This window comes from Nelumbo nucifera, chromosome 5, assembly GCF_055504915.1.
Source record: "Nelumbo nucifera cultivar China Antique chromosome 5, China Antique-T2T, whole genome shotgun sequence".
Taxonomy (NCBI): domain Eukaryota; kingdom Viridiplantae; phylum Streptophyta; class Magnoliopsida; order Proteales; family Nelumbonaceae; genus Nelumbo; species Nelumbo nucifera.
In genome coordinates, this window is record NC_142653.1 from 45,483,834 (window position 1) to 45,497,923 (window position 14,090).

At 37.2% G+C, this 14,090-nt stretch overlaps 1 protein-coding gene across 2 annotated transcripts in view; it reads right to left on the reverse strand.

Annotated features, from left to right (window-relative positions):
• The window catches only part of LOC104608533 (uncharacterized), a 91,219-nt gene that overhangs the window by 34,785 nt on the left and 42,344 nt on the right, over window positions 1-14,090 (reverse strand). For both annotated transcript variants that reach the window (XM_010274563.3, XM_088887888.1), the window contains exons 4-7: window positions 13,887-13,994; window positions 11,958-12,115; window positions 11,018-11,183; window positions 911-1,047 (exon numbers count right to left, since the gene is read on the reverse strand). In XM_010274563.3, the coding sequence (XP_010272865.1) occupies window positions 911-1,047; window positions 11,018-11,183; window positions 11,958-12,115; window positions 13,887-13,994 (569 nt within the window). The remainder of the gene's footprint in view (window positions 1-910; window positions 1,048-11,017; window positions 11,184-11,957; window positions 12,116-13,886; window positions 13,995-14,090) is intronic.

Genomic DNA, 14,090 nt, shown 5'->3' on the forward strand with positions numbered 1-14,090 from the left:
AAACATAAATGAGACATATACCAAAATTCATCTAAAGCCAGGGCGAATCAAACCATGTAATTTTTAGGGATTGCCGCTGTCACCTGTACAGATTGTTGATGTCATCTAATGGCAGTCTGACATGAGCAATTCATCCTCTCAGCAAAGATCAGAAGAAGAAGGTTCTCCTAAGAGCTTCTAGTTGCTCTGATATCAAGTTGTAGTGTCTAGGGTTTTGTTGAGAGAGAAAGAAGAAGAAGAGAGAAATTACATGGAAGCCCTCATATGGGCACCGAAATTCAAAAGACTGGGACCAACATTTTTTTTTGCTTCATGGGGCTACACAACAGGGGGTAAACCATCCCCTTTCCCTTGAACCCCCCCCAACCCCTGGTGGCAGAGGGATTTGATCCCAGGTCTCTACTCCGACGAGTCAGAGAACCTACCAACTGAGCCACCATCAGTTGGCAATCCTGGGTCAAAAACCTAGACCCAACCTACCAACTGAACCTACCGACTGGGACCAACATTTGGTAATGACATTTTTATACTAAAATCCTGGGTCAAAAACCTAGACCCAAGTCCAGAAATTTGCAGGCTGGTCCAAGAATGATCACCCTATTGTCAGCCCAAGATTTTATTTCTACACCAATAACTTGTTGAACTGCCACTTTTGATTGTAATTTAATTCTTGAACTTGATCTTTGATAACTTCTTCCCCTCAAATATTTCAAATGATTATGGTGATCCATTTGCAGATTCCTATGTGGTAAGGTTGAAAAATTGAAGCTTCTACACTTGGATTCATCATTCTTCTAAAAGATGATATCAAACTAAAAAGGGATGACCTAACAAAAGGAGCATGCCTGATGTGTCAGACCTTATTTCATCTTTAAAGAGAAGAAACACAGGTTCACAGAAGCTTACTCACTGGGGACCAGATGAAACAGAGACAGCAGAGTCAAAAAGTTCACATCCCAAAGGTCCAACTCTTGCTTTCTCCACCCTTGAACCATGTCTTGTAAGATCCAACCTACTAGCTTCTTTCTGATTTATCAGACCAACTGCCTGTTATAAAAGTCCAAGTAAAAGTGGAATTTAGAGACAAATTCATTGAACCAAACACATGCAATGGAAGAAGGTATACAAACCCCAACTAACACTGCAGATTTTTCACTCATGGTAACACAAACAAGTTTCAAAAGCATAAATCACAATTTATTTCTCTAAAGAATCACATGATGAGACAAATGAGGGGGGGGGGATAGTAAATGATTAAAAGGTACACCAACAGGCATTTAGTGGAAGAAAAATTTTAAATAGGTCTGATATATATACAAGATTCTAATACCATTTAATTTTTTTTTTCAAAACGCCTAATACCATATAATGAACAAGGAGAATAACAACTCAATAAATAAAAACAATATTCAACCTAACAGTGCATGCAAAATGATAACCAACCACCATGTTAATTAGCAAAGCAGTTTTTATTCTATAAGATCTGTCAACTCTGTTTATAACTAATAACACACAAAACAGCAACTTCCTATTTAGGTTCAAACTCTAATAGAAAATAGTAATTGCCTATTCAAGCCAGGATACCTTTATAACTCTCTACTAATTTTACTAAAGCTAACTTAATGTGAAGAAACCAGATAGTCTCCCAGTTGGCCAGACCTTTTATCTATTATATGTTAAAAACAGGTAAAATCACATTTTTATCCCTTTAAGTAATAAAAGCAAACTGACTAAGTTATAACAGTATATAGACATAAATGCCCCTGTCTACTAAAACAAAAGGAAATAAACTAATAGAAATAGAAAACAAGAAATAACAAATCAGCATCCAGCCACTCAACACCCTCCCTCTCAAGTGGGGAATCAATATTCCATATACTAATATCTGGCTCTCTTACCTCCAGTATTTTGAGCTGGTTTCTAGTTCTTTTTGTTTGTGGTTGCTCCCTACCGGTTTCAGCGAGAAGTATTTTCTTGCCTTCCTTTTTCAAGCTCCCAAGGAGAAGAGGGAAAATAATGTGGAGATGCTATTGGGCTGCCATCCTTTGGTCTATTTGGGAAGAAAGAAATGCAAGATTTTTCACAATAACAGACTGACTACAGAACAGATGATAGAAAACATTACTTGAAAATTTGTGCATTGGATTAAAACTCTGGACATCTTCATGCATTTCTCTTCTTGGCAGGTTGTGGCTCAATCTTCTATGGCAAGAATAAATATACCATGACAATGGAGGCTTCCAGTGTCAATCTCAAGTTGAAATTTGCTGGATACAGCATTGATAACCTTGGAGTCTTTAGAGATAGCCATAGAGCTGTGGTAGCATAATATTACAGTACTATTGGTTTTGGGGTTTTACAAGAGCTGAGATACTAGCAGTTCTTTATGGAATTAAGATGTCCAAGAGGATGAATATGAGAAAACTAATGATGGAAGGTGATTCTGAAACAGTAATGAGCTCTCTCAGAAATTATTGTCAAGGAACTTGACACCACTGACATACTTTAAGGGAAATCAAGGATGAAGCAAGGGAGATGATTAACTGAATAGTTGGCTACCTAGATTGGAAAATTGCATTGCTGATTCATTTGCAAAACAAGGAGCAAATAGTGAGCAAATGTACTAGGGGACCACAGATAAAATCTATCTATAATAGGTTTAATTTGAATAGAGGGTAGGCTGATGAATACCAGCCCTAAAGAGGAATTAATATAAATCAGTGTAAATACCAACAAAGATGAATACAGGGTTGTTCTCTTTCAACCATCATCAAGGAATGCAATCCTCTTGACTCAAGTCCACCAATTTTCTTCCTCATCTTTATGCTTTGAAAATTTAAATACACAATGAGTAATGAAAACATTCAGGTTTAAAGAAGAAGGTGAAGAGTAGTAGAGAAGAAGAAGAAAACTCAAGAGTGGCCTGCAGCTTCTCCATTCTGTACAGCCCTAACAATACCATTTAGCCCAATAGAGAAAATACATAAAAATGACATAAGGCCCAGGCCCACTCATCCCAATAGAGAAAATAAATAAAACAAGTACATAACAGCCCAAGTCCACATAATCCACACAACACTCCCCCTCAAATTGAGAATGGATATCTATCATGCCTAGCTTGCACAACATTGTTTCTGCCCACTAGTGGAGAATTGGAGGTTTCATCCCTACTTATAGTCCAAGATTGAAATTTTGTTGATATTTGTAGAGAAGATGGGCCGAATGGCCCATAGCCCACAGTTTTTATTTCTCTTTATTCTTCTGTTCTGTTTTGTTAATGGGCCTTCTCTTATGGGCCGAATGGCCCAATTAAGGGCTTACTTGTAATTTTTTAAAATTAGTGATTAATTTTTAATGAAAGGATTAGGGGAAGGAGGGACTGTACGAACAACTCTTCTCCTCACCCTTCTCACAACCGAACTCTTCTTCTTCCTCTTGCTGCTGCTATCTCCTTTGTTTTTTCCCTTCTTTTAATCAGTTTTCTTATTCTTTTGGGACTATTTTTCTTCTTGGTATCAGAGGAGGTCCCTTTTTTCTTTCCCCCTTTTTTTCTTCTTTTTTCTTTTCCCATGCACAATGTGTATGGAAAGTCGAACCAAATATTTGATTGAAGAAGATATCCAGCCCAATTGGTAGTGGTTTCTTGGAGAAAAAAGGAAGATATCAGTCTCATCTTTTTAACAGTTTTTGGTTTTTGCCCAAAAACCCTAATCAACTAGAGAGTTTTGATTGCGGGTCCCACAGGAAGCTTTACCTTGGTGCTCAGTGGTTGAAGGGGCTCTTTTTTTTATTACCTTGAAGATTAATCCAAGCTTTGCGCAGTTCTGTGAAGCCTACAGGGAGTGGCTGCCTCTTTTCTTTTTCCCCCAGGTTCTAGGTGAGACGCAGTTGGCTGTTAGGGATCTGTGAAGGTTGGTACTTGGTGTCTGTTATTTCCTATCTTCTTTATTTGTCATCTAAAAACTGTTTTAGTCATTGTTTGAGGAAGATGGATGTTTCTGGAGTTGAAAATAAGATGGGCTCAGAGTCCAGACAGGTTCCAGGAGCACCTGTAGACTCTTTATTGGCTATGACCACAGTCAAGCTTGATGAGACTAACTATCTAGCATGGTCACAATCAGTAAAGATACATGTTTGTAGTAGAGGCAAGTGGGGATATATTTCTAGGAGCAAGAAAGCACCAAGGGAAGATGACTTGTCTTATGAGAAATGGTTGCAAGAGAATTACACTGTTATTGGGTGGTTAGTGAATTCAATGCAACCGCAAATTAGTCAGCACTATTTGTGGACGAATTTTGATAAGGAAATATGGGATAGTGTTGCTGAAACCTATTCACAAAAACTGAACATGGCCAGGGCATGTAAGTTAAGAAGTGATGTGAACAGGGGGAGAAACCTTTAGCAGTCTACTTCTCAATGCTGAAATCCTTGTGGCAAGAGATAGATCTCATGGAAACAGTTGTCTGGGAAAATACAGATGATGTAAAGACATAGAAAATTAGTTGAGAGGAATAGAGTTTTTGAATTCCTGACAAGGTTGAATCCAGAATTTGATATTACCAAATAGAATATCCTAGCTAAAGACAATGTATCTTTGTCTCAGGCTTATGCCATGGTGAGCAGTGAGAAGAGAAGGAGGATGGTTCAGGTTCAAGGGACAATTCCAGTTGACCATTTTGCTAATATGGGGTTGAAACCTAGGATGACTACAGGTGGTAAAGGGAAGGAGGTTATATGTGAATACTATAAGAAACCAAGACATACAAAGGATAAATGTTGGAAGCTACATCCAGACCTTATTCCACCTCATTTTCAAAAGAAGGTCGAAAATGGGAAGACTGGGAGTGCCAATGCAGCCATAGTTTCAGATAATGATGGGAGTGCCACAGATGAGAAAATTGCTAGTGAGCAGTTAGCTATTATGAAGGCGGAGTATGAGAAATATGGGAGAATGATCAGCCACCTTGAGAGTGTAGCCACCTCCTCCAACTCTTCAAGCAATCCAACTACGTCAGCATTTGCTCATTCAGGTATACGTGCTACTACCAACCATGAAGCCATGTCAGGTAATCATAGGATCCCTCGTATTATTGATTCTGGTGCTTCTGATCATATGACCAACATTTATACTCTGTTTAGCCCTTATGACTTACTTTCTACTCGTGATAAGATTACCCTAGCCGATGGCTCTCTTGCTCCTATCTCTGGCAAGGGAGTCATCAAGGCCACAAACCCCCTCTTTTCCCTTATTTTTGTCCTTCATGTCCCTAAATTGCATACTAATTTGATGTCAGTGAGTAGCCTAATTAAATCCTTAAACTGCAATGCAACCTTCTTCCTTTCTTATTGTGTTTTCAGGACCTAAAGTCTCAGAAAGTGATTGGGAGTGGCCATGAAGCGAATGGAATATATCTGCTAGATACTCCTCGACAAAGCCGAGGACAGGCTAAAAGAGTTGCTTTCGGGTCTACTTCTTCAGAGTCTTTTAGTCGTATCATGTTATGTCATTTTCGTTTGGGTCATTTATCCTTTTATGCTTTGAGCCATTTATTCCCAGAGTTGTTTAAGGGAATTAACTTGTCTAGTCTTCATTGTGAGTCATGTGAGTTATCAAAATATTGTAGAAGCACTTATCCTTTAAGCAATAAGAGATCCACTTTTCCTTTTCATATTGTGCACTCTAATGTGTGGGGGCCATACTACTTGCCTTTCGTGGGTGGTTATCAATATTTTATCTTGTTCATTGACAATTTTTCTCAGTATACTTGGTTATTTTTTATGAGATCTTGTGACGAAGTTCCCAAGCTTGTAAGACAATTTCATGAATATGTTCTTACCCAGTTTGATACAAGAATCAAGATATTTAGGTCTGATAATACAAAAGAATACTTTGAGAATAACCTAACCTCTTATCTCACTGACTTTGGTGTCATCCACCAGAGCTCTTGCATTCGTACTTCGGAATAAAACGGAGTATCTGAGAGGAAGAATCGTCACATAGTTGAAGTTGCAAGAAGAATTTTGTTTGCCTCATGTGTTCCTACAAAGTTCTAGGGGATGTTGTTCTCACTACAACATACCTAATCAATCGTATGCCATCCATAGTTTTGGGCTTTAAGTCTTCTTTTAATCTTCTTTATCCAAATAAGGACCTTTTTATCTTCCCCTTCGTATCTTTGGTTGCACCTGTTATATACACATTTCTAGTACCTAAAGACATAAATTTGAACCAAAGGCCCATAAGTGCATTTTTCTTGGTTATGCCTCCACACAGAAGGGTTATTGTTGTTTTAATCCTAGTAGTGGAACTTGTTGTCTCAATGGATGTCACTTTTGCTGAGTCCACTCCTTTCTATGGTTCATCTCAGGGGGAGTATTTGTCACAGTTGTTTGCACTCCCCCTTCATGTTCCTGTTGAGTCTTCTTCACTTGAGTTTTCTTCTGTTGAGTCTAAGAGGGAAAAATCAACTCCGGATCCCTTCACTATTCTTGTTTCTCCTCCATTGCCTCCTCGTCCTCTTTCTACTCATAGGTGGTACCAACAGCAAAAGACCAGGAGTGAGCAAATTGTTTCCTCTACACCACATGAGCCTCCTACGCTTCCAGTTGCTTAAGAGACAATAGGTATTGAGGTCACTCCCTTGCAGCCTCCCTTCCCAGACCTTGATGTCCTTATTGCCACAAGGAAAGGTAAACGGAAGTGTACTGCACATTGCATTTCTAAACATCTTTCCTATGGCCTTCTTTCTCCTTCATATTATTCATTTCTTTCCTCTGTTGCTTCTATACCCAGGTCTGTATCAGCAGCTCTCTCTATTCCAGAATGGAGGGATGCTATGAGAACCGAGATAGAGGCTCTGCACAAGAATGCCACATGGGAAGTGGTTGATTTTCCTGAAGGGAAGGAGCTAGTGGGCTGTAAATTGGTGTACACCATCAAATATCATGTTGATGTCTCTATTGAGATACAAAGCTCGATTGGTTGCAAAAGGCTACACGTAGACTTATGGGATTGACTACCTAGAGACTTTTGCCCCTGTTACGAAGATGACCTCTGTGAGGGTCCTGCTATCTTTGGCAGCTCATTTAGATTGGCCCCTCTATCAGCTAGATGTGAAAAATTCCTTCTTGAATGGAGAATTACAAGAGAAGGTTTAAATGTCTCTCCCACCAGGGATGTATGGCATAGACATGAAGGGTAAGGCGTGCAAGCTGAAGAAGTCTCTCTATGGGCTCAAAAAGTCACCTAGAGCCTGGTATGAAAGGTTTAGGGCTGCTCTTGTTAAATTTGATTACACACAAACTCAGTCTGACCATACCCTAGAGAAGAGGTTCATTGGTGGTATATCTTATAGTCTATGTGGATGACATTGTAGTGACTGGCACTGATGTGACTAGGATTGATAACCTTAAATCCTTCCTTCATGTAGAGTTTGAGATCAAAGACCTAGGGGAATTGAGGTATTTCCTATGCATTAGGGGTGTTCACGGGTCGGGTTGGGTCGGTTTATTGGGGTTTTCCCAACCGACCCGACCTAGTCGGGTTACCTGAGGTGGAAACCGAAACCGACCCACGGATAGGCCAAACCGACCTGGTCGGTTTGAGTCGGGTTGGGTCGGTTTGGGTCGATTTCAGTTTTGCTCCTATACAAAAGGACGCCTAATTGAATTATATTTGTAATTGCCTAATGGGTTGCCTATTTGGTGTAAAAGATTATAGAAAGTTAGAAACTAGGATAGATTGCCTATTCTAATTGTAATTGCCTAATGGGCCTTCTAGTTTTAGTAGAAGACTAGTTATAGTTAAGTAGAAAACTACTCAAACTAGGAACGGGTCGGGTTGGTTTCGGTTTTCACACAAGAAAACCGAAACCGACCCGATATATTGGTTTATATATTTTCCCAACCCAAAACCGACCGGTACTGATGAAAACCCAGCCGACTCGGGTTGGGTCGGTCCGGGTTGGTCGGTTTGGTCGGGTTGGGCATTCTTATGAACAACCCTACTACGCATTGAAGTGGTTTAGTCTAAAGATGGAATCTTTATTTCTCAACGCAAGTATGTGCTAGACTTGCTCACTGAAACAAGTAAAATGGGTGCAAGACTAGTGGCTACACCTGTTGATATGAGTCACAAGCTTTCTACCTTTGATGGAGAACTATTGAAGGATAAGGGAGTGTTTCAAAGGTTACTAAGGAAACTGCTATATCTTTGTATGACTCGCCCTAACATTGCATATGTTGTTAACTGCATTACCCAGTTCATGCATGCTCCCAGAGATACACATATGGCAGCAACAGAGAGGATTTTATGTTACTTGAAGAGCACTCTGGGGAAAGGTATTCTTTTTGCTAAACATGGTCATATGAAACTGGAGACCTATACAGATGCTGATTGGGCAGGCAACATTGATGATAGGAGGCCAACTTCGGGATACTGTAGTATGGTGGTAGGCAATATTGTTTCTTGGAGAAGCAAGAAACAATCTGTTGTTGCTAGATCTTCAGCTGAGGCAGAGTACAGAGCTATGGCTCATGGAGTTTTTGAGTTACTTTGGCTTCGATCCTTGGAGGAATTAGGTGTTAAGTATGACAGACCGTTGATGTTGTATTGTGACAATTAGGCTGCCATTAACGTTTCCCATAATCCTGTGCAACACGATAGAACTAAACACATTGAAGTTGACAGGCATTTCATTAGAGAAAGAGTGGCTTCTGGAGAAGTTTGTCTACCTTTTATTGCATTTGAAGAACAATTAGCTGACATTCTTATCAAAGGTGTCTCCAAGGCCAAGCTACAGCATGATACAGGCAAGTTGGGCATGATTGACATCTATGCTCAGCTTAAGGGGGAGTATAGAGAAGATTGACCAAATGGCCCATAGCCCACAGTTGTTATTTCTCTTTATTCTTCTATTCTGTTTTGTTAATGGGCCTGTTAACATTAGTTTTGTTTTGTTTAATTAGTTGGCCAACCAATTAAGGGCTTACTTGTAATTTCTGAAAATTAGTGATTAATTTTTAATGAAAGGATTAGGGGAAGGAGGGACTGTACGAACAACTCTTCTCCTCACCCTTCTCACAACCGAACTCTTCTTCTTCTCTTCTTCTTCTTCTTCTTCTTCTTCTTACTTCTGCTATCTCCTTTGTTTTAATCAGTTTTCTTATTCTTTTGGGACTGTTTTTCTTCTATATTGTTTCCTACAAGATTCTTAGTAAATGAAGTTCAGCTCCTATGAACTCATGGACTGTGCTGGGAATAATTTCAATCTGTTCATTTGTACATCAGTGGATATAGAAAACTTGGGTATTTAACTACTGTAGTGATGCAGCTAGGTCTTTTAAATCCTAGTTACACAAAGTGGGTCCAAGAAAACTTCATAGTTATATTGTGGTTGTGTGGTTCCATGCTTCCACACAGTAGTACGAATGTTTTTATGGATGGAATATGATAAAGAAATCTTGGATAACGTCTCAAATAATGTATTAACAGGCACTAGAGGTTGTTACAGCATATCAGCCTAAGTGTGAAACAAATAATTTAAAGCAAGAGAAAATTTCAGCAATTTATTTTTCTATGCTGAAATCTTTGTGGCAAGAAAAAGTTTATCTTGAGAGAATACAGTGGAAAAGTCTTGAGGAAGCCTTTAGGGACTGCAATAGCATGACCGTAGGGCTTTGTTCAGGCCATAATGGAATTGGGGACTCAACCATAAGGATCACAAAATAGAAAAGCTTCAACCATCTAGAGGTAAATAGGACTCGAAAGTGATTGTGGTGTGGCTAACCAAAAAATTACAGGTTACTTGGCAACACTGGAACATAATGAGGAAAATTCAAAAATTGGGAAGGAGACTTATTGTAGCTTTCAAGTGGATAAGCAGGTTAGCCAATGTTTTGGCCAATACATTGTCTAAGCAAGGGGTAAACAGGTCAGAACTATGCAAGAGTCTATATTATCAGGAGTTTGGGGGTTGCAATGCCTCCAATGTATGGATGACTTTTGGCTGTACAATTCTGTAACTCCTTTAATAAAATCAGAATTAAATTCTTCAAAAAACTAGTGGGAAAGTCCCAAGGATTCTGAAACCTTTGCAGCTCTCCCTCCAGTTAATGCAATTTCTTACTTATCAAAAATAATAATAGAAAAAATTCTTAATGATTCACAACATTATGCCTACAATCAGGATTTCAACATGCAAAAAAGAACCCTGAAACTATTTAAAAACTTACTTCCATGGTTTTCAATATGAACTTATAATAAAATCATTTGTAAAACTAGTTTATAGACTTTCTAAGTATATTTTCAATATAAATTAACAAATCAATTTCTAAGTAAATTTTAAACCTGTTAAAGACTTTAACTTACCTTTTGTACATATGAAAATTTCAACTAAAATTGGCAGGAGCCTCATGCACTGGGCTGCCCTATGAAAAATTCCACTAATATTTTGTCCAATCAGTAAATTGTAAATTGGTCATAACTTGCTCAAAGTAGCCATTATAGTGACACCGAAATCAATGGAAAAGACCAAGCTCTTAAATTGCCCCTGAAAATGATAAGAAAGAGCAATTAAAGTGTCACTTTGTTCAGCATATTCATCTTTCTTCTTCTTCCTCACCTGGCTAGAATAGCATTCGTTCTTCATCAGGGCTGTTTCCACATATAAAAAAGAATTCATTCTTCTAGGTATGCTATGTGATCAAATCCAAACATCAGATTCAATTGTTACATATAAGTGGCAATATAGAACTGTTTATGATAAAATTGATAGTTATTGCAATCTTTTAGAAAAGTGACAGAACTTTACAAGTTTGGTACAATCTTGGAAGAATACATTGTGAGATAGAATACTTATTATGTTACTCAGACATGGTACCAAAAGCAAAAATTTAATTTAGAAGGCAAAGTGTGGACCTCTACTAAATTCCATTTCTTCGAGACAATCTCATTTTTTATTGATTCTATAAGAAAGCATTCTTAGTATTTTACTCATATAAATGAAAGAGCATATACCTCAAAATAGAGTGCTTTATCTGTCAATATAAGTTTTCCAGGCCAAGCAATGCTATTTTCCCATTTTAGAACAGGTTGCTTACTGCTAGAACCAACACATAAGATTTGTTCATCAGAAAGTATGGGTGTTTCTCGTGTCTGGTATGACTTCCGCCCTTCATGAACCCTATACAAAAGAAAACAAGTACAACACCTTAAATTGAGAAAAGACCAAAATATTCATGTAATTTTGGTGAAGCATTGCCGTAGGTCAAACAGGAGAGGAGTTTCTACGGAAACAATGAAGTGGAGTTTGAGAGAGGAAGATCTCTCCCATCATTATCTGTTGGATTCTTTCCTAGTACTTCACCCAAGGCTTTACAAGTATCAGAATGGACATCAACTGAATGGAAAGCTGAGTGAGAGGACTAGGCTAGAAACATGTTTTGTGTCTTATTCCTCTTCACCTTTGGAAATTGGAGAACAACATCTTTGAAAAGAGCTCTTTAACAAAGTTGTGTTATGAACCAGTCATAGACTCATAGGTTCCCATGCCCATATTTCAAATCAAAATGGTGGAAAATTAATGGACCTTGTTGCACTTGTGGATTCAGTTTCTCTTTGAGACTATTGAGAACATTTCATGTTACTATTTTTTTGCAGATCCACAAAAGTGTTCTTGGGAGATCATAGGTAATGCTAAAATCTTGATCAAGCAAGAAGGTATCAAGAAGATGCCAAATACTGACATTGGAGAACCAAATACCTGAACAGATTTTGTTTTTCTTTGTTACCAAGTTGAAGATGATTACAAAAATGCAATAATGCCCTCCATACAAGTCAAAATTACTTCAGGCACCAAACCCACTTGCTCTTTATCGAACTTAGTGGTGTTCAATAAAATTTTAGGGAATAATATCCTCTTTATTAGAGGTTTTTATGTATATGCCTGCACACTTACTTGAGAATTTCTTCAATATACATAGTCCACGAGCTTAAAGAGATCCCCTGTTCTTCTCCCGCAAGTGCCTTGTAAAGACTGTATACTGTTAATCTATCAGCCAGACCAGCAACAGCTGGAGCTATACGAACAAAAGCCTCTTCTCTTACAAGCTTCATCTTCAATCACAAGAACACAAACTATTTTAGATGATAGCCCTCAAAATAACATAGAATGTTGGTAACAAGAATCTAACCACAATGGATAAGAAATACAGAAGTCTACTTAAAGTTAAATTTGAAAAAAAAAAACGAGTCCAGAAGGCATTTAATGTAGACAAGAATGAAAATATCAAATTATCCCTTCTTTTGAATATGTATATAGGTAATGATACTCAAGAAAATGAAATTGCAAGTAAAAGCATGAATGAAGTTTGAAGATGTTGGACAATAAGGCTAAACAGCCAAGGTGAGAGTTCAATATCAATGGGTAATGGCATGGTGAAAGCTAATTCATAACGAGTTAGGGAAGTTCATCTCACTTTTTTTTTTTTAAATCCTTATATTATTATTCATAAATAGGAGCTTTAGATTTCTCTTGTTGGATGCCAAATGCTAGGTCCCACTGCATAGCATTTTTCTGTACAGAGGCAAACTGTGTATATATTTATCTCTACCATGTCAAAAATAAATAAATAGAATAAAACCTCAGATAGAACATGAACCACATTGAACATTCATCAGTAAAAGCTTTTATAGGATCAAGCACATTATTCTTATCCAAGCACCTTGCCGATTATCAAACAAAAACTAACACCTAAAAATTAAAAGTGTCCAACACAATAGGTCACCTATGTACAAGTATCTGGGTGTCATAGTCCTCTAGAATGACCTCATAAAAGCTTATTTAATTGTATTTTTGTGCTAAATGATGTTATACTTAATGTATCTTATCAGCATATTAAAACAAGTTTTGAAAACACATCCTAGTAGATTTACATGTTTATTTTAATAGCATCCAAAACTTTTATCTATAATACACTACACACCTTTTCTCCACACTCAGTACATATTTTTAAATCAGTAACATCACCCAAGGTTCGAAGTATCAAAGTATCAATACACCTGATATGCACAAATATGTGTATTGGGCATTTCAGGTCACTGATACTCTTTTTTATTAATTTTTTTGGATTCAAATTTTTATAGGGGTTTGTGATATTTATATTTAATGATTAAAAACATTAAAATTTTCAAACTCTTAAAGATAGGCATTTTGATGACCTTTGGGAACAATACAATATGCCCGAAACAGGGCACAGGATATATCACATAGATAATTTGATCCTTGACTATACCCATAGTTCACAATATTGGCAATATTTAGTGAAATTTCATAGAAACCTCCCTATTTGGCTAGGTGGTAATACAAAATATTTTGAGAATCTTTTTTTCTTAATATCTCTAATGTTTTGCCAATAAGTTGGCAATATTTCAGATTTCATTGATTGACTATACATTTATGTTTAAGAACTTTTTTAAAATATTTTGATATTTCATTAAAATCATCATAAGTTTTTAAAAATCTTTCCCTTAAAGGACCCATAAGAAAATTGGTAATTGGATGATTGGCTCACTATTTTGATATGATTCACATACTAAGTCACTACAATTCAAAACAAAAAGAAAAATGCACACAAGTACAAAAGAAGATTCTCAATCTAACCAAAACATATAAGACAAGAGACCTAATACTTTGAATCTGCCATTAGATGATACTTAGAATATGACAACTATAGTAAGAATAACTCATCATTTGCAAAACTCAAACAGAAAATATAAAATGTATTATAAATTAATCAAACAATGTGCTCTTGCAGATTGCTGAAACAATAAGTGAAACACAATTCAGGGAATGATCTATTGTGATATAATATTTAGAAATTCAAACCTGCAAGGAAGTACTTCCCGAAGCATTGACATGTGAAACAATGCCTTCACTGTAAGGATTCTCCCATGCAAGCATTGTTATGAAAAGAAGTCTTCTGAATGCATGTCCCTGTGAAAAAATGTATCTATTACTATATAAGCAGATACCCCACCTTAATAGCTATGATTACCATTCTAAGTGTAGCTGTTGAATAATTGAGGGGGT